Below are 27,145 nucleotides of genomic sequence, written 5' to 3'. Positions count from 1 at the left end.
AATATGGCACTGAAATTAATCATGGGGGCATCCCTCCCATGAAATGGTATTCAGAGAGCTCAATTTAGAAGTCACTGGAAAATCCCAGGGAAAAACCAGTGTGTACTACACACAAGACAGTGGCATTGGAATAGAAGGGAAAAGACAGATTTCTGGGGGTTGGAGAAGCAATGGGAATTGTGTGAGGACCCATAGAGAATGTGGAAGCCAAAGATTCCATCAAATAGACACTTAATGCCAGTAAAAACTCCTTACTTTTTTTTATCTTTAGTTGCTTACCCAGATTTTCTAAAATTGTGTGCATAAAATGTTTTTAATGAGAATTTTTGCCAATGAGCCCTTCTCTTTTCAAAAATTCAGTGTCTTGTAGGTCATAGACATCTGTTAATACTTTGAATTCTTCACCTTGACTCTTGAAGACACAGGACCATATGTGTCTTAGAGCAGTCCAAGTGATCAGAATGAATAAAGGATAAGTCTTTGAGTCTGTAGTTATTTCAACAGTGATTCAGTCTTACTAAGAAGTTTGACTGTCAGCGGAGTAGCAGAGGGAAGTAGACTATACATCTAATCTTAAACTTCATTCAGTAGGTGCTTTCAATTTGAATCTATTACCGTATTAGACACCTTTTTACAGATAATCTTCATTTGTTACCAATTTTCTTTTTTTTTAAGTTTTTTTAAAGATTTATTTATTTATTTATACAAGAATTGGGGTACAGGCCAGAAGTGTGGGAGGGTGAGAGAATTTACCAGAGACAGATCGGGAGCAGAACAGGCAGAAGGACTGAAGTATACTGCTGAGGGGAGCAGCGGGCAGCAGGAGAGGTCTGCCATGCCATGTGGGTTTCTCCATGGCCGGCCTGGAATTGAACCCGCCCTGCAGAGGCTGCGGATAGCTTCGCAGCCCGGTGCTCAACCTGCTGCACCACCGGGGAGACCCGGTTAACAATTTTCTACAGAATCAAAGCACACAGTGACTGTCTTTTTGTTTTTATTTTGGTTTTATATAGTTAGGATTTAGTGCAGAGCTGACATGATTTTTAAAAATCACAGTTAACTAAAAGGATACTTAGATTTGATGATTTGCTGCTATGGATCTTTGGGAGGTGAAGGCACAATTTGATATGAAGGAGTTTTGCTTATTTTCTTTGAAGCTGGAGTGTGGAAAAGGAAGTTGTTGACAGCTAAGTCCTTAAGCAGAAAGTGGAGGGGTTGCTACAGGTCATTGTTCTCTCCTAGGGAACCTGACACACACACAGTCACAGTCTCAGGTGACCCTTATCTTCCCAGAGGCAAGAGGGATACTCCTTCTTCATTATAAGCTTTCCTGTTTGTTTTTCATGAAAGTAAACTCCCCTCAGAATCCACAGGTTCAGCAAAAGGCTGCTTAGGATTGCATATTAGCCTTCACAGTGGTAAACTACCCAATAGCAGTTTGCATATATGTAAAATGAGCATAGAATAGAAATCTTTATGCATGATATACTGAAAGAAATTTTCATTACATTAAATCATCCTCTAAAATACATTCCCCATACTGTACTCACTGAGCTCTTTGAAAAGCAAGTTCCAGTTACAATTAGGTACTTGAAAAATTTGTGAAGACCTTTCTCTTCTCACAATTTGGTGCTATTTTCTGGCTTTTAATAATAACATCTCGGCCAAAGAGACGTTCAGTTAACTATAAGGAAAGGCAATGAAGGCAAAGACATGAGAATGCTTTGTAATTTCCCTAATCACGGAATATCAGAATGGGTATTTTTATTCTTTCACCTGCTTCCTATCCTGAAAAAAATCTGAGGACTGGGGGCTTCTCTGGTGGCGCAAGGGGTTAAGATGCAACCTATGAAGCAATCTGCAGCCACTGCAGCACGAGTTCGATCCCTGGCCAGGGAGCTACCCACATGGTGCAGCAGACCTCTCCTGACTCACCCGCTGCTACCCTCAGCAGTGCATTTTGTCATTCTGCCTGTTGTTTCCCACTCTGTCTCTGGTGGATCGTCCCGACCCCCACACCTCTGGCCTATACCCCAGTTCTTGTATGCATAAATAAAATAAATCTTTAAAAAAAAAATCTGAGGACCAAGCAATTCACTCTCACCTTAGGCACTGTGGTTGACAATCCTATCTGAGTCATTGATAATCCCTTTCTATGGAAACCTGGCAACCCCATGTTAGTTTGCTTTATTTATACAATATTCAATGACAAGGTTCTCCCAGACTGTTTGTTTTAAGATTTAATATGTATTAACTGTGACAAAAAACTGAAAAGGAAAAAACTATAACCACATGTAGATTATGAGAAAATGATTTCAGGTTAACATTTCTATAATGGAAATAGTGTCCATTTTTCAACATGCCAGATCTCCATTACTTACTGCTCTGAGATAAAAATTGCTTAATCCCTCCATGTTTTAACTCATAAGAGTTAGAGTATATCAATCATTCACTCTGTGTGTATAGTAGAGAGAATGAAGAAAGAGATTATGAATGAGCTCACCACATAGCAGCAGGGAAACATCCAGTAAATAAGTATTACAAGCTACTTATTTAAAGTCGCACTAGATATTCTCGAATGCAATGGTTAATGGAGGGTTTTACACAGTATCCTCTAGAAGGATCATGGAAGGAGTCTTGAGGAGACAGTATTTTAACCGAGGTAACAGTTAGTAGGGATTTGTCATAAGAAGGGGGTGAGAATGTTTCAAACTAGGAAAGCAGCTTATCAAAAGGCAATGAGGTGTGTCGCCACTCAGTGAGTTTTAGGAATGGAAAAAGGCTAATGTGACTGTGATAAAGGAATGACAAGGAAATTATCAAGAAAACTAAGACGACAACCATTCTGTGCATAGTTTGTCTGTCATATTAAGGATTTAATTTTTTTTTTCCTGGCATGTAACACATGTCATATAATGAATGACCAAATAGGAATAGCCTAATCTTCTTTCTGCACTGGAGTAAGTATGGTTTGAGTTCAACTTCAGCTCGGCCACTTTGGGCAAGTTTCAATATCCTCATTTGAGAAATGAGAAGAATGCTAGTATTAAGGATTATCACTAGGACTATATGGGGCGGGAGATAGCTTGTAAAATGTTTAGGACTGTGACTGATATTAACTGGGTATTAATGATTATAGAGGAATGTAGGGGAGATTTCCCATAAATTAATTTGGTCCAGGAAATTTTCAGAAAGGGTGTCATTTGATCTAGATCTTAAAAGCATACATAAACAATGAGCTTTTCTTTGTAGGAAACAGAGTGACTAAGCAGAGAGGTAAGAAAGACCAAAGTGTGCTTGGAGGATACTATAGTAGACCAGTTGGTTTTAGTGGTTATTTTGAGTTACTGGTACTTGAATTTAGAAGGTAGTTTCAGGATGGATTTTGAAGACTTGCCATTTGAAGTGCAAACATTTGCATTAATTTCTGAGGCTGTAGGTATTAATCAAATATACTTTGACTCAGGGGCTGCATTTTTATTTGTTTTTTAAGTAGTCAATATTTAAACACAGAAAGTAATGTAAAGTCTAAATTTTCTTTAGCAACTCAATTTTGGGGCATCTCTGGAAAAGAGCAAAATATGTGCCAGCATTTTTGTATGGCAGCACTTGGCTAGGATTGAGGAGTTGCTGTTGTGGCTAACCTAGATGTAGGTTCAGGTAAAAAGTAAGTTATGATAACTGCAAGAATTTGAGTCAGGTGTCCAAGTGGAAGACTTGATTGTAAATTAAATATGATGTGATGAAAACTGGGAGAGGGCTTGGATGAGAATTAAAGATTTGACTTTAAGTTGCAAAGATTGAGAATGACAGTCTGTTGAATGTTGAGTGGGGTGGGGTGGGGGCAATAGAGAAAAGGAAAATACTAAGAATTATACTTTGGGGAAAAGTAGAGAGGACAAAACCTGTGAGAATGCATGAGACACTTTAAAGAAGAAAGAACAGGCTATTTCAGTGTCATGGAGTAGAAGGGAAAGAATAAAAATAGGGAAAGTCAATAGTGGTCAAAGGCTCTAGAGATGTTTTAAGGATATTGCAGGTTGAAAGATAAAAACAATTTTGACTTAGAGCTCCCCGGTGACTTAATAATGTGATGTCAATGGAGAGATGAAGGCCAAAGCCAGAATAGTGCACTGCAGAGAGAACTGATGGCAGGTAAAAATATTCCATGGAGATATTTGACAGTACTAGAGAGGGAGACAGGGTGATAGAATGTGGAGGTAACTGGGTTATATAAAAAATAGTTTCCTCACTATCTTTACATTCCCCTCCTTCTATTTTAGGTAAAACTCATGTCTGGAGGCAAAAGTGAAGAAAATGGTAAAATAGGAATAAAGGGAATTTTGCTTACTTTGAAGCCTATTCCTCACAACAGAACTCCTGGTTTTGCAAACTGAATTTTGTGTGGTTTCTTACCTTTATTTTCTAGGCACTAGAGGTTATAGGAGAAATAGGATGGAAAAGTCTAAAAGATGGAATAAATAGCTACTTAGCAGATGCCTGTGTTCATGCTACACACTTCAGTGATTCCAGTTAACTAGATATCTAAATATTTGATTTTGAGTTTGCCAGGGGAGACAATTGAAAGGGGATGTGAGAAAAATAATATTTGTTGAGTACTTTTCTAAGCCATGAACTCTACAATATTTTCTCATGTGTTTCAAAGTTAATTTTCCTCCAAATACTACAAGGTTAGTATCATCATGCCTTTTCTACATGTGAGAGAATTGAAGCCCAAGGCTACATAGCTAGTTATAAAGAGCAGACTTGGGCTAATAGTAATAACTCTACTATACCTATTTCTAAGCCTAGAATCTTTCCCTATAGATGTAACTGTTCTACAAGCCCAGTTGCAAAAGCTTGAATCATTTAGATTTTGGACTGGGGAATTGTTTCAAACTGAAGGAGACTAAAACAAGTGAACTAAATGCAGAGGTAATTCTGAATTAGTTCCTTATGCTCTAAGTGACATTTTGAGACATAGAATTTTGAATGAAGTTTGATAATTAGATAGTAGTAATATATCAATGCTAATTCCCTGAATTTAATGGTTATTTTGTGGCTCCCTAGAAAAATGTCCTTAATTGCAATGATTGCATTATTCTGGAGTTAACATGCATCATATTAGTAAGTGGTTCAGAGGGGGGAAAATGTTCATCATCTTGCACTTGCAACTTTTCTGTGAATGTGACATTGTTTCAAAGGAAAACAAGTAAGGTAAATATAATGTGGATTTTATGTTACCAGAAGATAGTTAATCCCCCTAGTGAATTTTCATTCTTTGGCAAACAATTGGTCAGCCACAGTAAACCAGGAAATTCAGTCTTCTTTTTTAAAGCATAAGTTTCTGCGAAATACCTTCACATTTATCAGACATTCTTAAAGTTTTATTTAATTCTGACTTGAATGTTAGAATTTTTATCTACAGTTAATGAAAAATCCCCCCTTTTAGACAAGCCCTAAATTATATGATTTTATTCATAAGTGTGCACAGCACAAGTATATTTAAAATCTAACTTATCATTTTTTATAAATACAAAAAATGTATTAAGATGGTACATTGTCAGCATGAAAAATGGTGTGTTGGAAATACAGCCCCTCCAATCACCTCATCAAGAAAGACAATTTTAAAAGATGGGCCTTATTTTATATTCTGAAGGTCAACAGCTTGGTGCTGTGCTGTATCTAATTTTCTCAGTCTGTCATGCTGCTGAACCTTCAGGATAGTACAAGAACAGAGTGAGCTACAGGAATGCCGAAATTACATAAGCAAGGATGGATTGCCTGACAAATAGCACAATCAATGAACAATGGAAATTCAATCAGCTGTGACTGATCAACTACCAGGTGTGGGGGGAACTCCAAACTGTTAGCACCTCCTAGAAGGTGGCTTACTTTCTTTTGTTCATGCCATATATTTTTAGTTGAGGGGGGAGAATTCAGTGATTCAATTTGCTGCCAGCTGCTGCTGCTTCTTTTCTTTCTCCTCAGTCTTCTAATCCTCCTCCTGTTTCCACCTTTATAAACAACAAGTAGTAATTCCATGAGGGAGATCCTTGCTTTCCATTGTGGTGTGACATTTGCAATAGAAATGTGTGGGAGGCTGATGGATCTTTGCAATAATAAAAAGAATGAAATAACCTCTTTAAATTATAGTTTTTGTAAGCAAGTATTTCTGAGTGTGGAACTCAATCCTCTATCCAAATTATGTAAATTGTTATATAAAGTGTTAATAATATTTGCTTTTGCTGTTATTGTAGCCAAATGAGTTAATGGGCAGTGCATAAAAAGGGGAGATATTACTTTAGTAATGCATTGGGAACTTGACATTCAAGAATTTGAGTTTGAAACAATCCAGTTCAGAGTCTTAAATGCCTAAAAATTTAAAAAAAATCTCTTTCAATACTAAGTTAAAGAGGGATAGTTTTTGCCTTTAAATAAATAGTGAATTTTACTGATTCAAAAATATGATTTGATCTCAGAGGTAGAAAAACAACTAAAGTCTATATATCTTTGTCTTAGGCATAAGTCTCTGGACAATAAGAACGCATTCTCGTTAGGGTTTTCTGTAAGACTAACAATATCGTTCCAGTATAATCATTTAAGTAGAATAAATTTGGGAAGATAAAATAATCCTCAATATTTACTGTAAATTTGGCCAGTATAGATATTAGATATTGGCTAAAAAATGATAAAAAAGAAAGTAGTTGAAGAGATATGCAGTCAATGTTATTGATGGCTAAATAACTATAAACAAAAGTTCTAGCACATAGAAGTGTTTGCTTTTGTACTAATTTCACTGCTTTCTCTCCGCACGTCTTCCTATTTTCATAGTTTCATTGATTCTCAGTAGGGAATTAAGAGCTTTTCTAAACTAAACCACAAATGCTCTGACTTTGTCTTTCTTCCAACATAGACTAAATAAAGTTTGTCACTGTCACCAGTGGGAATTTGTTGGATACTCTATTTTCACAGATAGGAGAAAAAACAACGTTGAGTGTCTTAATGATTTCTAGCTTAAAATTTTGGCTCCACTTGTTGAATGGAGGAATGGTGGATGAGGGACTTATAAAATGTGGACTGTGGTGGGCATTATCTGTTCTCTACTTCAGAGCATATCAGCGTTGGCTGATGTAGTAAGGAGTAAAGTTTGTCATGTCAGACTTCAGTTACCAGTGCTTCAATCCTTAGTCCTCTCTGGCCTGCCACAGATATTGTAGAAAAATAAGTAGCATGGAAGTAGTGTGGATTGCTGAGCAGAAATGCATCAATGGCAAAAGTTGGTGGAGTTCATTTGAACCAACCACAGTGAAGCTGCAAGAAAGAGAACAATTTATTTTGTGTGTATTAGTGAGAGTTTGTGATGCTAGCTGAATTCAGTCTATATTGATTACTAGGGAAATGTTAGTTTTGTAGAATTGCCGAAATGATTAAATGTGCTAATGCACATCCAACAAATAGTCAGACAGCTAACCTTTATTGTATACATGCTATGAACACCTACATTACTAAATGCTTTAATATATTTAGTATTGCTGTCAACCCTATGAGGTAGGGTTAGTTTTCATTCTCATTTAACAGGTGTCAAAATGGAGATAAAGAATTTAAGAAACTTGCTTAAAATTAATGAACTAGCAAGTTAGTAGCATATCTACGATTTGAACACAGGCAGCCTGAATTTAGCTTCTGTACATCCACATTATATTTTGTCCTATAATAATAGTCTCAGTTAATTTTGTTCTTTTCTTCCTATTCCTTCTTTTTTTTTTTTTTTTTTTAAAGATTTATTTATTTATTTACACAAGCACTGGGTACAGTCAGAAGCATGGGAGGGTGAGATGATTCACTAGAGCCAGAGCGGGGAACAGCAGGCAAACTGACGAAATACACTGCTGAGGGGAGCAGTGGGTGGCAGGAGAGGTCTGCACGCCATGTGGGACCTTCACCAGTGGCCGGGGATCGAACTGGTGCTGCAGAGGCTGCCGGCAGCTTCGCATCCCAGCGCTCAACCGCTGTGCCACCGGCGAGGCCCACTTCCTATTCCTTCTTTACTGAAACCATTAAATAATTACATTTTTAAGGTCATTTTGAAAATATGAATCTATCTCAGGAACATTTGAAAAGATTGGCATTGTGAAAATTATAATTCTTTATATATATATATATGTGCATATGTAATATTTAAAATATGTGCCACAATTCCACAGGTAGGGGGAGGGGGCTATGTATTAATTGTTAGTTACATTAGAAATGTTTCTTGGGCTTCCCTTGTGGTTCAAGGAGTTAGGTGGCAGCACTATGAAGCTGTCCACAGCCACTGCAGCACGAGTTCGATCCTCAGCCAGGGAGGTGACCCATATGGCACAGCAGTCCTCTCCTGTCTCGCTCGCTGCTCCCCTCAGCATTGTATTTCAGTCAATCCACCTGTTCTGTTCCCCACTCTGTCTCTGGTGAATCCTCTCATCCCCTGCACCTCTGGCCTATTCCCCAGTTCTTGTATGCATAAATAAATAAATCTTAAAAAAACAGAAATGTTCCTTGGACAGTAAGAAGCAATATTAATTTCATTTTTTAAAAATGTTCTGTTGGTTTTCTGGCTTAAGGAAAATTTATAATGACCACATTATTCATTGTTTGCAGTGGGCACTGTTATTTTTATAAGGATATGGTGATAAATGGCCTAATTAATTCATCTAATTATGTATATTTAAAATTTTTCTCTCCTCCAGACTCTCAGTAAAATAAATACTAGTACTTTTGGTATGTTTGTTATTATGGAGGTTGTTGATTTTATTTACTTTTTTTATGCATTCATGTGCAGTATTCTTTCCTGTTTTCTTTCATTGTTCTTCATCTTGATCCTAGTTTCCTTTTGTGCATGTAAGATGTTGATTTGCAGGTGGACAGACCATGATAAATGGCATATGCTAATACAGAGATGAGTTTCTTAGGAATCAGATTGCATACAGCTCTCTTAGTTCTGATATGAATATCTCACTTTTGAAATTCAGTACAGGAATAAGTTGTGGATTCTCTCACTTACCTATGTTATTCCAAAGATGTTGCCATATTTGGGGGAATAAAATATCTAAATATATTAAAGTGTTTAAGGAATGAACTGCAATAAGATTTGAATATTTGGAGAGTTTGGAATAGAATGAGAAAGAAATTCCCATGTGATTATTCACTATCTTGGGTTGGGCCTTTCTTTCCTCTAAAATTGAAGCATTATCTCAGTAACAATTATTGGTATCATTACAATAATAACAATTGCAAGACAACAGTACTTACTAATTATTGAGTGGCTTGTTCTGATTTAGACTGTGTTAAGATTACTATACATATGTGCATTATTTGTTAGAATCCTTCCAACACTATATGAGGGCATGTGTAATTATAAGCCATTTTTATAACTATAAACTAAAGCACAGAGAGATTAAATGACTTCTCTTGTATTGGTAGACTTAAGTTTTCAACCTCATTGGGTCACACAGTAGAGCCCAGTTTCTGGAATGAATTGTCAGTACACTCAACTTCTGTCTGCTTGTCTAAAGACCTAGAGAGTGCAAAAGAATGAGAACAGTGTTAGAATTCTACAAATTTGTAATTAGGAGATGTAACTTTCTCTCCCTTTATTTGGCATCTATATTTCTATATGTCTTCCACTCTACTCTCCTTTTAGGGGAATGTAAATCTTGGTGTTTTCTCAGAGTTAATTCCCATATGTCTTTTTTTCAAAATATATTTTAAAAAGATTTATTTTATTTATTTATGAGTACAAGACCTGGAATATAGACCAGAGGTATGGGAGGTAGGGTGAAAGGATTCACCAGAGACAGAGTGGGGAGCAGAACAGGCAGATTGACTGAAAAGACACTGCTGAGGGGAGCAGTGGGCAAGAGAGGAAAGGTCTGCTGCACCATGTCGGTTAGCTCCCTGGAAGGGGATCGAACTTGTGCTGCAGTGACTGTGGACTGCTTCATACTGCTGTGATTGAATCCCTTGTGCCATCAGGGAGGCCCAGCATATGTCTTTGACAAATGGTTCTTTCCTAAAAAGCACATCACCTTGAATCTTATTTCTTTTTAAACTAGTTTGGCAAAGCATGGTCAATCCTCATCTCCATATTGTTACCATACAGTCACTGTCTAAGTCCACACTTTACTAGTAGTTTAATCTCATTAGCAATTAAAAAATCAAGACTAGGAAATAGAAGGGGAGGAATTGTCTCAGCCTTTGTTACCTCTGTAGTGACTACACATAATCTTGCGTATATCCACTGAAGTGATTAAAAATCTAATCTCATGCAGCTTAAACTTCTTAGTTTCTCTTCTAAATCTGGGTTCCTATATACATTATAAGTAGATATTATCTGAAACATCTATCTCACCAGGACCCAAAATAACCCATGAATCTTCTATCAAGTCATCAAAGAACTTAAAATTCTCTCTTCTCTAAGGGTTTAGTTTTATTGTGAGGCAATTGACTCACTTCAGGTCTTTCATAATTATCATGAATTTCTAGCTATTAAGCCAAAGACATATAATGCAAGTAGAGAACCACTTTACTTATGTGGTACAGACCATGTGAGCATCAGTTAGAAAAGATTCTCTGGCACATACAAGACTCCAAGAGTTTTAGATTAAAGAGTAGCATCATTATTGTGCTACCTGATTATCTTTTTTTAAAGTAAATATGTCAAACACAAATTATACTTAAAAAATGACAGCAATTAGATACATAAAAATGTTGTTTCCCTTGGACATTTATGGTGTTGCCACAAATAATGATCTTATTATTTATTCTCTTTGAATTGAAATCTGCTAAAAGCTGGAATTTTAGAAAAATGTAAAAATGATTTTATTATTATTATAAAATGTTGGTACTGATTGTTCAAGATCTTCAACATGTATCTACCATAAACCTGAATATTTCAAACTTGTTTGAAATGTTATTTGTAATTATAAGTTTAGAAAATCTAATTTGATAAAATTTTCTCTTATCTTAGGTTCTTTTTTTTTAATTAATAAATTTTATTTTTATATTCCCCATACAAAGGATTCATTTTAAATTTACATTTAGTAAAAAATTACCTTCAATAAGACAGTTTTCTTATTAATTAGTTTCTTATTATTCATTCTTTCCAAGACTGATGAAAATAATACTATTCTTAAATCAAAATCCCTTAAATTCTAACAGATGATTTTACTCTATATGTGTATATTTGTATGGGAGAGTATGCATGTGTTTGCATGCACGTGTGAATGTGTGTTAACGTATAACAGGATATAAAACATATTATTACAGTAATAATAACAACTGCAGTAATTCTCCTTACCAGTCTGTAACTTCTCAAAAACATGCTCTTACAAAAACATGTTTAGGGAAGTTTAGGTAACAAGCTCATGTTCACGTGGCATGCAGGTGGCAGATCTGGGATTAAAAAAAAAAATCTATTAGACTGTAGAATATATCAGTTTCTCACTGTCGTATTTCCTTTCCAGTTAATCCTATTTTATCCTCATAATGCCTGTGTCACAGATTTAAAAACAAGCCAGGTGCATTTATACAGAGATAAACACACTGAGGTGTTGTTTGCCTGTTTTATTTATAAAAATGGGGTTTGGAGCTCTCAAACTTATTCATTTATTAACTTATTTGTTCATTTATTTCTCCCTCCTTTCTTTTGTTCATTCATCTAACATTTATTGAAAGTCTTCTACAAACTAGGCAATATTCCAAGTGCTCACTGAGAGCCCAGAGAGAGTATAACTTAGAAGAAAAATGCCATATATGAAAGGAAGAAAGTGTTTTTGTTTGTAATGAGATAGCTTTCATTGTCTTGTTTAATAAAACAACAGTAATCATGAGTGCTATGGACTACCTAGTATTTCCTGAAAATATGGGCAATGAAATCCATTTCATTTTGCAATCAACTCTACTCTGAATAGCCTTTGATTGTTGAAGTGTGAATAATTAAAACACAAGTCTCAGCCACACATTTTGGTGAGCGTTTTCCAAATGTGGCCATTTTCTAACTAATGAATCCTTTAATTGATAAAAGAATCAACCAATTTTAATTTTATCTCATCGTGCAGCCTTTCATTTTCTGCAAGAGGTGCTAACATGCAGAAAGGTGAGGAAAAGACAAGTAACAATAAGAGAGAATAAAGGGAAATAATAGGCTTGGTTGGCACCAGCTGATAATGAGCTTTTGGATAATTGACTGCTGCACTGTATTCAAGATTCAAATTCTTGAAGTTTAATAGAAAATATTGTATCTGTATGCGTGATGTGTAGATAGTGGGGGAATTGGCAAAGAGAGATCCAAAATCTAGTGTGTGACATTGTTCTTATGTCATTTTGAGGATAAGGCTAGGATAAAAAGGCAAAATAAACTTTTTGTCTACTTTGTTTAATATTTTAAGTCATACCCAAGGGTGTCTAGTTAGTTTAGTTAGATTTATTTCTATAGGTATATCGCTGTTAGCTTTGGTCTGTGTAAGGTCGTTTTGCAAGACATGAAGGTGGGAAGTTGGGTGAGATATAGTGTGACTTAATTAAAAGAGCAGAGGCTTTATGATCACAAGGCTTAGGTTTGAAACCTTGTTGGAATTACCTTTTATTGGCACTTCTTTACTCAAAAAACAATTCTAATTAAAATTTAGTTTATGCCTCTTTATACACTAAAAGTGATACTACATTTCATTTTATTTAAGTAAATCAGAAAATCAACTGTGGTTAATATCTAAGTATATTCTTGGTATATATCTTGGTATATTTGATGCATTTTTTTCAGTATTTTTTTTATTTTTTTATTTTTTTTTATTTATTTTTTTTTTTTAAAGAGGCACGTATTTTATTTATTTATTTATTTGTTTGTTTATACAAGCACTGGGTACAGTCAGAAGCGTGGGAGGGTGAGAGAATTCACCAGAGCCAGAGCGGGGAGCAGAGCAGGCAGAAGGACCGAAGTACACTGCTGAGGGGAGCAGCGGGCGGCAGGAGAGGTCTGCGCGCCATGTGGGACCCTCCTCCAGTGGCCGGGGAGCAGCTGGGGATCGAACCGGTGCCGCAGAGGCCGCGGGCAGCTTCACAACCCAGCGCTCAACCGCTGCGCCACCGGGGAGGCCCTCAGTATTTTTTTTAAAGATTTATTTATTTATGCATACAAGAACTGGGGTACAGGCCAGAGGTGCTGGGGGGGGGGGGGTGAGAGGATTCACCAGAGACAGAGTGGGGAGCCAGAACAGGAGGATCTACTGAAATACACTGCTGAGGGGAGCAGTGGTGAGTGAGGAGAGATCTGCTGCGCCGTATGGGTCAGCTCTCTGGCTGGCTGAGGATGGAACTCCTGTTGCAGAGGCTGTGGATAGCTTCATAGTGTTGGGACTTAACCCCTTGCGCCACCAGGGAGGCCCCAGTATTATTTTTTTCTTTAACATTTTTTATTTTTGGAATAATTGTTCTCACAAGAAGTTGCAAAAACAGTGCTGAGAGATTGTGTGTATCCATCATTCATTTTGCCTAATAGTAACATCTTATGTAACTACAAGTTTTCTCCACTCTCTGAAGTAGAATGTTTCCATATGGCATGATTTGGTCAGTTATTTTGGGGGCTGGGAATGTTATTCCCAGTACTTCATATGTAACAATTTTAGAGCATTATCAGACCCAGAAAACAATATACCAGATCATAGCAACTAGGAGCATTCTACGTTAGGATACGAGGGGAAACCTGTATAGAAGATTCTCAAAACTAAAATTGGTATTGACATAATACAATTTACTGAATTACTGGTATTATTCAGATTCACCAGTTTTTGCACACACATTGTATTATGCCTTTAAAGAATTTATAATCCTTGTTACCTTGTCATATGTTTGACTCTCAAGGTGTTTTGGTTCTTGCACAAAAATGAAAGTATACTGTCCACTCTATTGATGTATCATTTTCCTATTTGTAATAATTTGTGATATTTTCCATTCTTCCACCCATGATTCTTGATGTATACAGTATATTTTATTATATTGGGTGAATGTAAAATTATTTATTTCACAGTCCCTACATATTGATATTTGATGGTTTCTTTTTATTTGCTATTATAAACAGGCAGAGATACTGCATCATGGGATACTGTGTTCCAAAGATTTCTGTTTCTGTCTCTGTCTGCTTGTCTTTCCCATTTTTCTTTTCTTCCTATTGATGAATTATTAGAATTTTCTTGGCTCTAGCAGTAACTATATACTTTCCAATGTGTATATTGTCAAGTGTATCTCCAAAAAATTAATAATATTATGACTAAGCTCCCATAGTCTTTTTTCCTTTTTAAATATTTATAGAATAAAAAGTTAAAAATTTAGTGGACATTGAACACTGACTTTTGTGCCTATTTGCTTCAGATTTTTTTTAGTTTTAAGAAGTGAAATGAACAAAATTGATGCTCTCTCTGTATCTGCCACAAAAGCAGTGCTTATTGAAATTAGCTCAGGATAATATATAAGGTTCCACAGGAAGAAAAGTACTTAGACACTCTAAAATGATTGATTGTATGCCTCCTCTTTAATAAGAGCTTGTATTAGACATCCCTCTGTGGACATAAGCTAAGTGTTGTGCAGAATCAGTTAATGAATGTGTGTCTGCCTCTGGGAGCCTCTGCTTTAGAGGAGAGTTTCATCAGAACATGGCAGCGTATCATTCTGAATGAGTGGTAGCCTTGGAGAAAAGGAAATGGAGAGTTAATATGATGTAATAGGAAATAGAAAATTATCCAGTCTAAAGTTTTAGGGTTTAGAGAACGCTAGGTTAAATCCTTTGCTATTGCTTTCCTTTCCTCTTCCCATTTCTTGTTAACCAGAGTAAAATAACAACATCTCGTATTGCCTCCAACATATGAAGTTGGCATTAGAAAGTGCACCTCTTCTTGTGACCCTTCCTGGTTTTCTGGATAGTTCTGCAGTGTTGGGGTTACTTTCCAGAGGTTTCTGTGAGCATCCTGGTCTGCAGGTCTGTTTTTCTGCTCTGGTTTGGATTGCAGTTCCTTATGTACCTACCCATCATGACTTTTTTCACAGTAGGCTGATGAGGGATCACTGCCCTCAGACTATCCTAAGTGTTCTCTTGGAAAAGGTTGACTGATAAAATTTGCTTTCCTTTTAAATATACCTTTCAGCTTTACATTTATTCATGATTACATTTAAATTATAATAAATTCATGCTTTTGTATGTACTTTGATCTTTACATTTGACCTTTAACATTAAGTTAATTAATTTTATATTTTCCTTTTTTATTGGAAACCAAACCCTATTTCCTTCTGATTCAGTGCTCTGTTTCTCCTGCATTTCCTTTGGAGCAAAGATAAAACCAGCAGGATAAAATGATGCCTTTGCCTCCTTTGAATTTAACTGTCAGGCATGACTCACAGTCCAAGGATCTTTAAGATCTTTCATTCATTCATGCCTTTTCTCTTCATTGGCAGTGGATTCAGTTCAGATACCTGGTGTTGATTTCTGGAAAGTCTGTCTCTCTATTCTTTTTCCCATTGGCTTCATTTCTCACCATTGGCAGTTCACTGAGTTTTAATCTGAGATGATCTTTGGCAGCAATGCAAATGTCTGGACTGTTCTTTCATGTTGAGATGGGGTAATATGTGTCTAGAGGTGGTGGGATGGGGCCAGATTCTGAGTATATATACTAATGTATAAAGAATTGCCAGAGCTCAACAATGTCTCTCTCCTTGTCTTAGGTTTCTCTTTTAAAATCATTCTATAGAGAGATGTGCTTTCCAAGTATTTTGCAAAAAACAATATCCCTGGTGATTAAATTAACATAAGGTTATTATGCTGCCCCAAGTAAGCAATTACCCAATTTGGAGGGTTTCCTGGAACAGTCAGTTGATACTGCCCAGGGCCAAGTATCTGTAATTTAGATGGGATGCCACTGTGAGAATAACAAAATATAATGCCCTCTTAAAAATGCTAAAAGACTTCTCTGTTTGTATGCAATAGTAGTCCTTTGAGCTATTCATTGTTTTTGCTGAGTATTTACCTTATAAGACTTTTCTTTATTTGTGTTAATATGTCAGAAGAGTACTACTTCAAATGACATTCATTCACACTTTGTAGACATCTACTTTAAAAAAGTATTGAGCATTTGCTGTGTACTATTATTGAGGCAACACATGGTCTGCCCGCAGGAAACAGCTTCTAGGTATGAGAATTTCTGAACTAATAAGCACACAGGCAAGTGTTATTGAAAATTCATTGCCTTTTCCTTGGAGTCAGAAAGTACTAGATTCCAGTCTGACAAGTGTTAATTTTAAATTCTGGGAAGTTATTTAACATCTAGCTTCATCTTTCATTTGTAAGTGGGAATAGCATTGTCTTTCTTGAAGGTTAGTGTATAAATTCAATGATTTGATGTATATAAATTGCCAAGCTAGGAACCTGGCACATTATTCACAAAATGTTAGTTATTTCCCCTATTTCCAAACTACTTCGTGTTCTTTCCTACTCCAGGTCTCTTTTAAAGAGAGCACAAACTTGACCCATAAAGGAGAAAACTCTCCATTTTATTGATAGTGTTCTTCCTCCTAATTTTAATTACATTTGATTTGTTCTCCCTGTAATAGTTACCCCTTCCCCATGGTTTCATTACTTACCATGGTGACTTCCTAGGCTATTCAATAGACTCTAGCTGATTCCATCTCTTCATTTGTCTCTCCAGTCTAACCTGGAATCCATCTCTGAAAAGGGCATTTTCTTGCTCAAAACCCTTGAAGGAATTCTTTTTCCTTAACAAAGTATCCAAGACTTTTAATACAAGGTTGCATAGGTCTTTCTCATGTTAACTCATCTTATACTCTCACCCCAAACACATGTCTCTTGTTACAGCAGCCCTGTACTTCCAAAAAGAACCCAAACATTGCCTTATTTTTATTTTCCTGCCAGTGTTTATACCATTAAAATGCAAAAAGTATTTCCATTGATTTTCAGTTCTTTCCTCTTAACTGACTTCATTTTTCATCTTTCTCTTTTAATAAAAACTAGTTCAAAGATTTGCACAAATTAAAGACAGTTAACTTCATATCCTGTCTTCTTAGTCTTGTCAATGTACCAGGTCCTCCTCCTTTTCCTCCTTCACCCCCAGTAAACTGGACTGAGGCTCTTCACTCTGCCCAACTTACTGTCCCAAAGATCCTCATAACTATTTATTGATGGATTGATTTGCAATCCTCACCTTGTTTGATTTCTCCTTGTATTTGACCCTCAAGACCTCTACCTCTGAATACTGTAAAATTGCACTGTCCAATATGATAGCCAATAGCTACTTAAGTGTAATTTAATTAGAATGAAATAGAATTACAAATTCATTTCCACAGTCACAGTAGCAAATGTGACTATTGACCACTTGAAATGAGGCTCGTCTGACTGAGGACCTAAATTTTGTGTTTTATTTTTAAACCGTTTGTGCCACAAGTGGTTAGTGGTTACTCTGTGGAGCAATGGAGATAGAGAATGTTTCTATTTCTATTGGTGTAGAAATTTTTATTGAACAGGATACTTCCAGATCAGTGATTGGCAAAGCTGTTTTTAAAAAGGGCCAAATAGGGCCTCACTGGTGGCGCAAGGGGTTAACATGCAAGCAGTGAAGCTATTTGCAGCCACTGCAGCACTAGTTTGATCCCTGGCCAGGGAGCTACACACTTGGCACAGCAGACCTCTCCTGACTTGCCCGCTGCTCCCCTCAGCAGGGTATTTCAGTATATCTACCTGTTTTGCTCCCCACTCTGTCTCTGGTGAATCCTCTCACCCCCTGCACCTCTGGCCTATACCCCAGTTCTTGTATGCATAAATAAATTAAATCTTTAAAAATAAATGAATAAATAGGGCCAAATAGTAAATATTGCTGGCTTTACACCAAGCAAGTCTCCCCATGAGGCACAGACATTTAGTTATATCAACAGGGCAGGTTTATTATAAAAAGGAGAAGGAAATCAAAGATGCTTGCATAGACACAAGCGGGCGGAAAGAGCTGCCCTGATGCTGCCTCTTGCAAGTGTAGAAATTGCACTGGTCAAGTCTTCCTGTCTTTGAGAGGGCCTCATTTCTTTATGGGATTGCTAAATTAATTGTTTCGAGGGTTGGCGCCTAAGGATTTTTTCTATATTTGATTTGACTAGGTTAACTTGGAAGCACTGGTGATTCTTTTACAATGGCCCTCAATCTCCTTGCCCCTACCTGGTCTGCACCTCAGTCTGCACCAAAGAGATATTTTACTTTTCTATATTGATTGTTTAACAACTATGTTAATCATTTCTACCTCTACTCCCTTCTGATGGGGATCCATAGAAAGGGTAAGAAATGGCCAGGCAAGTCTGGAAGGAAAGAATAAAATCAAAATCAAGATAAAGGCTGCCACTGTCAACCTCCCCACTCTCATCCGCATCTGTTTCAACCAGTCCAAGACCAAGAAGCAAGTGCAGCTTCTTCACATGTCTCTCCTCTCCTTGTGTCTCCTTCTGGCTCTCCATCTTGCTTCCTTCCTTCCTCGGTCACCTCTCCAGCTTCTCCTCCCTGCTCAGATCCACCCTTCCTTGGATGGGACAGGGAAACTGGGACCTCACCTTTCCCTGGAGACCACCCCATTAAAATATTGTGAAAGACAACTTGGAATAATTCAGGACTAGCTTTAATATTAAATAGGTATTGAATGAAATATTATGCCATCAGTAAATACTTTTAAAAGAATTTTCAGGTCTTTGTGGAAAAAAAAAAACCTTATAACCATCTTAAACATCAAGGGAAAATATTTATATATATAGAAAAAACAGAAAATTCTCCAATATATATTTCGTGTTTCCTACAGTGAGCATTAGTTACTTTAACAATCTGGGCAAATTGTTTAAAACCTATGAATTCAGAAGGGACAGTGAAGAGACAGCACATAGAAAGCATTCAGTTGACCTTCACTGAAATGATTTGATTTAAAATGAAATAAGAATCTTGTGATAGTAGAATAATCAAATCTTTGAGCCGGGAGGCCCCTTGCAGGTCACTTGGTCCAGTAATCCACAGTAAACCAATCTTTACATTTAGCCAATTTATATTGGTATATTCATTATCTGTAACTACCTCTGGAGCGAGGCCAATTTGTTATCTCCTGCTCTGTTTGAATTTCCTCTCAACTTTCCACAAAGAGAACTATAAATTGTTTAAATTTTTGAGGGTACTCTTAAAAAGGAATACTCTAGGGTGTTAGTAATTTAAATATCAAACTACCCAAAAATTGCAAACAATTAAAAAGAACCATTGAGTATAGCCTGTGGAGGCAGACTAATTGTATGATGATTCAGGGTTTGGTTCTGAAATCTGGCTGCCTGGAGCAAGTTACTGTCAGATGAGTTTCCTCTTTGGTAAATTGGATTTGGAATAGGACCTACCTATCAGGGTAGTTTTTTTTGATTAACTGAGTTAATAACACATGCATTCTTGACCTGGAGTACGGGATTTTCATTACTAGATAACAAGGAGAAATGTAGTTCTCTTTATTCATTCTGCTAAATACTAAATTCTAGGATGTAATACATAAAGGATTCTGAGCAGTGGAGAGAAGAAGCTTGAAACAGTGGGAATTTTGGGATACAGGGAATGACATGGAAATCAGTCCCTGAATTTTCTGTTTGCTTATGTATCCCAGAATGGGTGCTAGAGAGATTGGTGGATGCAGGGAAACTGCTCCTGCCCCCACCCCCCCAAAAAAAAAAAACCTTCATATTCTGGACAAAAAAATCAGGAAACTAGCAACCTCAAAAGACAAATACCATTTAGATAACAACCCTGATCCAGTCAAAAATAGCAAAAAACAAAAAATAAAAAAAACAAAAAAACCCGTGACCCCCCCAACTCCATTTTTTTTTAAGATTTATATTTATTTATTTATACAAGCACTGGGTACAGTCAGAAGCATGGGAGGGTGAGAGAATTCACCAGAGCCAGAGCGAGGAACAGAACAGGCAGACTGAAGAAGTACACTGCTGAGGGGAGCAGCGGGTGTGGCAGGAGAGGTCTGCGCATCTTGTGGGACCCTTACTGGTGGCCGGGATTCAACCGGTGCTGCAGAGGCTGCAGGCAGCTTCACAGCCCAGCTCTCAACTGCTGCGCCACCAGGGGAGGCCTCCATCTCCATTTTTACCATTAAAAATTTGCTGAATTGTCTGGAGTTCTACTCTCGCTAGGCAATGACAGAGTGCTTTGAACATCACCACCTCCACTGATGGTGTCAGGAAGTTTATGTGGGGTGTTGGAAGTTTCCTCCTCTGAAGGTGAGGAGGTTGGGGTGCTTTTTAACTCATAGTGTCCTTAGAACACAAATGAGAGTGGTAATGAGGAGGCCCACACCTTCTCAGCAAGGAGGGTACCACCTAAGCTAAGTGGCATCCTGAGTGTCACATTTGTTTGTTTGTTTTTTTTAAAGATTTATTTATGTATACAAGAGCTGGGGTAGACAGGCCAGAGGTGTGTGTGTGGGGGTGAAAGTGTTATAGAGCAGCCCCGATATTAAACGGGTTTTTGGCTGTGGGTCCTTACCCGCGTGCTTTAAAGAGACTTATGAATACTTTACTACAGACACACACAAAAGGGTTAATAAAAGGTTTATTTACAAGAGAAAAAGAAAATAAGGAAAAGGTACAACTCAGGGAGAAAATAGGGAAATAAAGTCTTTAATGCGTCCTACCCGATCCGACGACCTGGAAACCCAAAGTCACTCTCAGAGCTGACCGGACGCTGCAAGCTGGCCGAGAGCCCAAAATGGAGAGCCCCCCCAAAGCCCACGTGTCTGCCTTTTGTATCCACCTGGCTGCTTAACCCCACCCTCAGGTCCCAGCCACCTTCCCTTTGGTGGTGATGGGATTTGGAGTTCCCAGTGTCTTTGGCTTTGACCTGGGGTGGGGGTGGAGTCCACAAAGCCTATATGGAATTTGCTTTGGGACATCCTTTTCCCCCTAACAAAAGGATTCACCAGAGACAGAGAGGGGAACTGAACAGGCAGATTGATGGAAGTACACTGCTGAGGGGAGCAGCAGGCGAGACAGGAGAGGTCTGCTGTGCCATATGGGTAGCTCCCTGGCCGACCAGGGAATCGAACTCTTGCTGCAGTGGCTGCAGACAGCTTCATAGGTTGCGTCTCAACCCCTTGTGCCACCAGGGAGGCCCAAGAAGTGTCACATTTGTCTAGCAGTAATGAGATACCCTTCACACACACCCCTGGTGGTGTTAGCAGTCAGAATGAGGAGCATCCCAAGACCCCCAAACCTGCTTGCGCTAAATGGCTTCTGCCATCCATTGTACCAAGAAAATATATACTCTTAGTTCATAAGATCTTCAATAGAAAAGAACTTTAATATAATTAGTGTGTAATAGAGAGGCAATTAGTATGCACTAGAGAAAAGAGAAAAGAAAGATTATCGTTAAAATAGTTTTTCTATGAAATCCTCAACATCCCCCATCCCCTTGGGGGTAAATGCCCAGACAAACAGGGTAGACCCAAAGCAGGGCCATTGAGGCCCAGAAGTTTGTTACAAGTCTAAGGCACCTTCTAGTGGGGACTTATAAGAAAGAGACAGAAGGAGCCAGACACTTCTGAAAGGAAAAGAGCAAAATCAAAATACAAGTTGAGATAAAGTCTAGGGCCTTCCTGATGGTGCAGGGCTTGAAATCTCAGTGCTATCAAGCTATCACCAGCCACTGCTGCATGAGTTCGATCTCTGGCCAGGGAGCTAACCCACATGGTGCAGCAGACCTCTCCTGTATGGCCCACCACTCCCTCAGCAGTTTATTTCAGTAAATCTGCCTGTTCTGCTCCCCACTCTGTGGTCAATCCTCTTACCACCTGCACTTCTGGCCTACACCCCAGTTCTTGTATGCATAAATAAATAAATAAGTAAATCTTTAAAAAAAAAAAAAGATAAAGGCTGCCATTGTCAGCTACCCCATAGGTCTTACACCCACATCTGTCTCTTTCAAGTGTCTCTTTCCATGTCCCCCAAGTCCTTGGTATAAGTCAAGGCCAAGAAGCAAGTGCAGTTTCTTCACAGTTTCTCCTCTTCATGTGCCTCGACCAGGTCTTTGTCTAGTCCTCTTCCTCCTGTTCTTGCAGGTCTTTTCTTCAACTTCTCCTTCACTCAACTCCACCCTCCTTTGGGTGGGGTAGGGAACCTGGATCCTCCCCTAGCTGTGGAGATAACACTGTTACAGGGTGTCAGTTGAGGCCCAGTGTGGAACTGGAACTTTCCTGAACCCAATAGCAGCGAGGCATCTCCTGCGTGGGCACATGTCAGAGGAGGCTGCCTCAGTGTAAGTTTAAATATGATCTCCAACAAGCTCCAGAGTCTCATAGTAAAATACCCTCAATGTCCAAGATACAGCTAAGTCACAGGAAAATCTCAATTGGAATGAGAAAAACAATTCATAATGCCAACACTGAAGTGACACAGAGATTGGAGCCATCTGAGAAGGATTTTTCAAATAGCTCTCATGAATATTCTTCAACAAGGAGCCCTGAGCATGCCTGAAACAGATATTTTTTTTTAATCTCTCATTAAAGAAATAAAAATCCATGACAAAGATAAAAGACATAAGGAACCAAATGAAATTTAGGACTGAAAGATATGATAACCAAGATAAACATCCACTGTGCCTCAATGGTAGAATTAGGACCACTGAGAAAATCACTAAACTTAAGTGTAGAAAAGAGAGGTTATTTTAATTGAGTAAATTAACATGGTGTTATTAATTAGACCATCATGGTCACTGATTTGCCAAAGCAAGTCACTGTTAAATGAGCCCAAACAAGGGAAATATTCTTTACTTATGAAGGTGGAGCAAGGGAAAAAGATAATTTTTTAAAAAATATTTATTTATTTATATAAGAACCGGGGTACAGGCCAGATGCATGGGAGGGTGAGAGGAATCACCAGAGACAGAGCAGGGAACAGAACAGGCAGATTGAAAGAAGAACACTGCTGAGGGGAGCAGCGGGTGAGACAGGAGAGGTCTGCTGCGCCATATGGATAGCTCCCTGGCCGACCAGGGAATCGACCCCGCGCTGCAAAGGCTGCAGACAGCTTCACAGTGTGGCGCTCAACTGCCTGCGCCACCAGGGAGGCCCAGATAAAATATTTTTGATGGAAGGAAAGTCAAGGGGAAAATTCAAACATTGGATCTATCACACTTGACAATTCAAAATAATTATATTACCCACTTGTAAGAGAGTCATAGTTTGGAATTATTGAAGTGTGTAGGGACATTTGACCCTGATTAAGTGATTCTTCTTCCTGCTGCCTTTGGTAGCTATTATTTCTTAATGCTACCAATGTATCTATTGCTGATTTTAATTCACTGCTTCATTTCACACAGGGCTCTTTGAGGGAAGAAATGAAGGTGATACTCAACTATTTTATAACAAGTCTTTTTCTTCTTCCTTTGATATTTTTTCCTGAAATTTTTCATTGTTATAATATTTGGTAGTCTGACAATGGGACACATGGACTATTATTATAATTATGTATTTTACTCTAATAAGTCCTAAAAAATGTGACAAAGGCTAACTAAACTTTTTCTTTTGGAAAAGTGAACTATATTTCTTTAAAATGTATCTCCTTCCAGCTACATGATATTTCAAAGAGTGGCATTGATCAATTAAGAGATGAAAGGCACTGAATTATAAAGGTTTTTTAAAAAATCAATTAAAATTTTACATGCATAGCCATTCTTTATTCAAATTATGAAGCATTTCCAATAGGCAGAAAAGAGCTTATATATTCTTTATGAAATTGGAAGCATCAAATTTAATTGAAAGGGAAGTGTATATTTAACTTTTTCAAAGAATTTAATTTTCCAGTAAGTTTGTCTTTTTATAGCAGGTGCCCAAACTTCAGTCATACATTTACCATTTGCCATCTTAGTTTAATGTGGCTGTGCTGCCTTTATAAACAGTTCATTTCATCCACGTAAAGTAGCTTATTTTGTGCTCTGTACTCTAGTCTTATCCTAAGCAATAAAATCCACAAAGTTGTCATCTTGAAGTGTGAGGTATATTTTTTTCTAGTGCACATCAAAATAAATACATATTTATTAAAATAGAATGTCATTTCTATATCATTTTAAATACCTAGTTTACATCCATTACTACCTTGCACAACATGCATGGGAAAACACTCTTTTAAGGGACAGCTCTGCAAATAGAAATATAAGAACCTAGGGAAGCAACAATATATTTTGAAAAGTCATTCACTTTTTAATTTCCAATTATTTTTCAGGTTTGTAGAAGGAATGCTTAACATTTGTTATAATGCTGTTGATCGTCATATTGAAAATGGTAAAGGAGATAAAATTGCTATCATCTACGACAGTCCTGTTACAAATACTAAAGCAACTTTTACCTACAAAGAAGTCCTGGAGCAGGTAATATCAAAAACTTTCTGTATATGTTATTTGAATATCATAAGTATTACTTAAATGCATACATTAACATTGAGTAACCATTTTTTAATGTTTTATTTATTAGATAATGTTGGTTTACATTATTGTTTGCATTTGGTGTTATTGCACCCAGCACCAAAGCACCTGATTATGATCCACTGCCTTAGTCTATTGTACTCCCTCCCCACCTTGCTCTCACTCTAACTTCCTCCCCACCCCCTCCAGGTTTCATATTTCTATAATCAGTTTTCTGATTTATCTATTTCTTTGTACTGTTTTTCTAATTCCATTTATAAGTGACACCATCTGGTATTTATCTTTCTCCTCTGACTTTTTTCACTTGGCATAATCCCTTCCAACTTCATCCATGACACCACAAATGGTATGAGTGTCTTTTTTGATTGCTGAGTAGTATTCTGTTGAGTATACATACAACATCTTTTGATTCACTCACCTGTTTTTGAGCATTTAGATTATTTCCATATTTTGACTATTGTAAATAGTACTTCTATGAACATGGGAGAGCAAATTTCCTTTTGAGTTAGTGTTTTTGTGTACCTAGGTAGATACCTAAAGGTGGGCTTGCTGGGTCTTATGGGTGATCCACTTTTAATCTTTTGAGGAACCCTCGTAACTATTTTCCATAAGGACTGAGCCAGTCTACACTCCCACCAACAGTATAAGATGCTTCTTTTTCTCTACATCCTTACCAACATTTGTTGTTTCTTGTCTTTTTAATATGGGCTCATATCAAAAAAGGCCCATATTTTTTATTGGGTTATTTGTTTTATTGACATTGAATAACCTTTGAATTTTTTAATTCATTGACATATGTAATGGTGTTTTAGTGCACATTGGAAATAGAGATGTGAAAGCTCATTGAGAGTTGTTTTCACCCTTAAACATTTACAGTCCCAAAAAGGTACTCATTTTATAGGGCAAGGTTAGAAAATCTCTAAGAATATGCTTCAGTCTTCTTCTGCTCTTTGCTTGCCATCCATATTGCCATCACATTTGTCCTTTATTTTCTCCAGCTCTTGTGTTATTACTGAAAGAGCCTGCTAACTTCCTTTTCTTTTACCAAGCACTGCCTGGTTATTAACAAATGATTCAGAAAGAAAAAAAACAATAACAAAAAAAAAAATAGACTCCTATTATGTATAAGGCATTCCGCCAAGCTCCATTTCTTGACATTCTTGACCACGAACAAGACTCCTCTTCACCCTGGATGTTCTGTCACCCCCAAGATACTCCCCCCCTTTACAGCCCTGAACAAGTGAGCTCCTGTCCCTTCTTAGACTCTTTTTTAGTTCTTTACCATCAGTGTAGTTTTTAAGTGACTCATGGCACTGAGTGATGAATTATGAGAATTTTTCTTCTTTTATCATTAGGATAGATGAGTTTTTAGCAGTAATTTCATTTATTTATTTATTTTTTAAAGATTTATTTATTTATACAAGCACTGGGTACAGTCAGAAGCGTGGGAGGGTGAGAGAATTCACCAGAGCCAGAGCAGGGAGCAGAACAGGCAGAAGGACCGAAGTACACTGCTGAGGGGAGCAGCAGGCGGCAGGAGAGGTCTGTGTGCCATGCGGGACCCTCCTTCGGTAGCTGGGGAGCAGCTGGGGATCGAACCGGCTCTGCAGAGGCTGTGGGCAGCTTCCCAACCCAGGGCTCAATCGCTGCGCCACCGGGGAGGCCCTTTAGCAGTAATTTTAAATGTATTTTGATATTGTGACTGTGTGAGAGCTATTTGAATTCTATGGGGAATTTTACTTACATGAGATTTTGAGGAGATAATTGTGAGATCAGGGATTCTCAATATGGACAATTTAGGTCAGGTGATTCTTAATTGTGAACAATGTGCATGGGAGGATATTTAGCAGCTTTCTTGACCTCTATTGTGAAATTGCCCCCTCCCCCAACTGTGATGACCAAAAAATATTTCCTAAAACATTCCTAAAAGTTCTGTGGGTGTAAAAATTGTCACCGGTTGTGACCCATTAGTTGAACAATCTGCCATGGTGGTGCTTGGAAGCATTTGCTTTTGAATGACAACATTTTGAAGCACATTCACCTGTTTCACTTAGTCCATTTGAGGTTTCCATTAGATTTTTAGAAAGTTTAGTCCGCTCTCTCTGGCTTCTGAAATTATATACTTTTGCATTAATAGCATTCCGTTTAACTAAGAGATTTCAATAAAGGGAACTGAGACAGAACAATTTCCTCTCCAATCCTGAGTTGCAAACAATTTAAATGTAAAATTAAGTTAATTTTGCTCAGGCTGGTTATCAGCCTGTTTGCAATAACAAATCCCATATTTAGCTGATTTTGGTGTAAGTGGAATTTATGAAAAGGGAATATTGAATAATCAGGCACAAAACAATGGAACATTGCAAATGGGAAAAAGGAGCAACAAAGACTTAAGGAAAACTCACAAACTGTCTAGTAACTAAACTTTCTGATGACTCAATCTCATTCTAGGTTGACAGGGTAGAAGCCAAAGTTAGGTTGCCTGCATAAACTACCAGATGGGAAAAGACATGTCTTGTCTTCTTTTGATTTCACAGTAGGAATTGGAGCTTTGCTTCCCTCTAGAAATCAGGCTAGGAAATGTCGGTATTAAGGGAGAAGGGAATTCAAATGCTGGGCAGCAAAGAA

General features: G+C 37.6%; 1 protein-coding gene across 1 annotated transcript in view; it reads left to right on the top strand.

Moving 5' to 3' along the window:
* Positions 1 to 27,145, top strand: part of ACSS3 (acyl-CoA synthetase short chain family member 3) — a gene marked incomplete at both ends in the record, with an annotated part of 130,503 nt that overhangs the window by 2,516 nt on the left and 100,842 nt on the right. The window contains one exon of the mRNA XM_084254559.1: positions 24,322 to 24,466. Coding sequence (XP_084110685.1) covers positions 24,322 to 24,466 — 145 coding nt within the window. The remainder of the gene's footprint in view (positions 1 to 24,321; positions 24,467 to 27,145) is intronic.

The sequence above is a fragment of the Talpa europaea genome (genome assembly GCF_964194135.1).
Source record: "Talpa europaea genome assembly, chromosome: 15".
In the NCBI taxonomy this organism is placed as follows: Eukaryota; Metazoa; Chordata; class Mammalia; order Eulipotyphla; family Talpidae; genus Talpa; species Talpa europaea.
This window is presented reverse-complemented; position numbering and strand designations above follow the sequence as displayed.